This window comes from Brachyhypopomus gauderio, chromosome 8 (assembly GCF_052324685.1).
Source record: "Brachyhypopomus gauderio isolate BG-103 chromosome 8, BGAUD_0.2, whole genome shotgun sequence".
NCBI classification, from domain to species: domain Eukaryota; kingdom Metazoa; phylum Chordata; class Actinopteri; order Gymnotiformes; family Hypopomidae; genus Brachyhypopomus; species Brachyhypopomus gauderio.
In genome coordinates this window covers 8,130,436-8,132,935 of record NC_135218.1, presented here as the reverse complement: position 1 = coordinate 8,132,935, position 2,500 = coordinate 8,130,436, and the positions used below count along the sequence as shown (strand labels likewise).

At 45.8% G+C, this 2,500-nt stretch overlaps 1 protein-coding gene across 1 annotated transcript in view; it reads left to right on the top strand.

Annotated features, from left to right (window-relative positions):
• Window positions 1-2,500, top strand: part of erbb3a (erb-b2 receptor tyrosine kinase 3a) — an 18,761-nt gene that overhangs the window by 4,289 nt on the left and 11,972 nt on the right. The window contains exons 2-3 of the mRNA XM_077014158.1: window positions 693-847; window positions 1,605-1,791. Coding sequence (XP_076870273.1) covers window positions 693-847; window positions 1,605-1,791 — 342 coding nt within the window. The remainder of the gene's footprint in view (window positions 1-692; window positions 848-1,604; window positions 1,792-2,500) is intronic.

Genomic DNA, 2,500 nt, shown 5'->3' with positions numbered 1-2,500 from the left:
TGGATGCATGTGCACAAACAGTATTTCAAACTCTGCTCATAGTCCTTGCAGGTAAAACATGTGGAGTTTAAAGAGTTTTGTCCTTGCATGAACACACACACACACACACACACACACACACACACACACACACACACACACACACACACACACACAAAACACACACACAAGATAGGATATCCAACTTATTTACAAGAAGACAACCCTGTGCTGTGGTTTAATTATATTTACTATCTATGGACAGGTGGAGTTCTGTCTATCAGCTCTTTGTGCTGGTGACATTCACCCAAGGTTAAAGCATGCATATGCTCAGTTCACTTGACCGTTTAACCAGTTTTTAAATCATATGATCCGAACCTGAGTGTATTCCTGGAAGGCTGTGGTTGGCATGGATGTAAAGGATAGTGAAGCGGAATAACTCCAGAGCTCTAGAACAGGTTTATCTGAAGTGTTGCACCAGGACTACGTCTTCCCTTTTCTCTCACTGGCATGTTTTGATCTCCCGTGAATCTCTATGAAAACACAAATTTGACTTGCAAAGTTCCTGTCTCTCTGTCTTGCATGCTGTCTGTCTATTTGGTTAGTAAGGTTCAATGCCCATGACATAGTCTTTTCTGTCTGTCTGTCTCTCTCTCACTGTCTCTCTGTTTTTTCTGTCTCTCTCTTCTCTCTTTGTCTGTCTCTCTCCGTAGTCATGTGCTCCGGCACTCTTAACCAGTTTAGTGTGACAGGCAGTTCGGACCTTCAGTACCAACACATGAAGGAATTGTACACAGGCTGCCAGATTGTCATGGGCAATCTTGAGATCACCCACATGGAGCACAACCGCGACTTCTCCTTCCTGCAGGTAGGAGTGTGTGTGTGTGTGTGTGTGTGTGTTGTGTGTGTGTGTGTGTGTGTGTGTGTGCGCGCGTGTGTGTGTGTGCGTGTGCGTGTGCGCGTGCACGTGTGTCTGTGTATGTGTTTCCAATTTCATATGGTTCCAAAGAACTAATCCAAGCCAGAAAATGTTTATACAGCTGCAAATCCAATATTAAATATCCCCAATGGTTTCAAAAATAATAATGCAGTCATTTATGTGGCACAAACTAGCAATGATTTCATAGAAGCTACTTGTTCCTGTCCCTTGCTGAGTTATTAAGCAACTCTCAAAATGTGTGTGCGTGTGCATATGTGTGAGTCCGTGTGTGCATTTTTGTGTGTGCATGTATGTCTGTGTGCATGTATGTGTGTGGGAGTGTGTGTCTTCCATCTTATTCTGAGTGACTAAGACTTTTAAGATGTGAGCTGGCACCTTATCATGTCTCCTGTGATGATGTCATTGTCTTATACAGCACACATTTTATTTCAGTGATGTCTTACTGACAGAGCAGACTTGTCTTATAGTCTCACGGGCTTTTTCTGCAGGGGGACAATGTTACCCTCTGCAGCTAAGACCAAATCAGCTCTGAAATGTATTGCTGCGGTCATGGTCAGAAAGGTCACGATTTTGCATGGGAAATCCAGGAATCTGTGTTATCATTGCCAGACCCAATCACTCAAACACCCCCCACTCCCCCCCCACCCCCCCCCCCCCCCCCCACTCCCCCTCCCTCTCTCTCTAGACTATTCGTGAAGTAACAGGCTACATACTGATCGCTGTAAACCAGTTCAGGCGCTTGCCTCTGGAGCAGCTGCGTGTGATCAGAGGAATGTCCCTGTATGAGGAGCGCTACGCTCTGGCCGTCCTCGTTAACTACCAGAAGGACGGCGTGAACGGTCTGCAGGAGCTTGGCCTCACACACCTAACAGGTACACACACACACACACACACACACACACACGGGCCCGTATTTCCAAAAGCGTTCCTTGTGCCTCACGTAAGACGCACATTTCACAACACCGTTGTCATCAACAGCTCTGTGGCACAAAGCCAGCCCCCACCACTGTCCGCGTAGTGACAGAGCGCTAGAGGTGTGTGAGACAGTTAACCGCCAGACAGACAGATACTGGGACGTGCCCATACCTGCTGCACTCAGCGCTGTAGAGATACTGAGAATTATAAACAGATGTTTATATAACTGCATTCTTTGTGCTTGTGTGTGGGTTTGTGGGTATGGGTGTGTGGGTGAGCTTGCTAGTAGTCCTGGTCGTGTGTGTGTCTCTATGTGTCTGTCTGTGTGTGTGTGTGTGTGTGTGTGTGTGTGTGTGTGTGTGTGTGTGTGTGTGTGTGTGTGTGTGTGTGTGTGTGTGTGTGTGTGTGTGTGTGTGTGTGTGTGTGTGTACGTGTGCGTGTTTGATTCTGCATATACTGTTACCTCTCTGTCCTACGTGACTTTATGAAACTTGTGTATTACATCATGGTGCTTATTTTTGACTTTCTTTTGTTTGCCACTGTTTTCATCTTAAACTCTTTATGTTGTCTGGCACTGCATTATTAAGCATGCAGGATGTAGGCTCATTTTTAGAGTTCCTGTTCGGTCTTCTTTTCCTTTCCATTATTCACAATTTGTATGTGTGT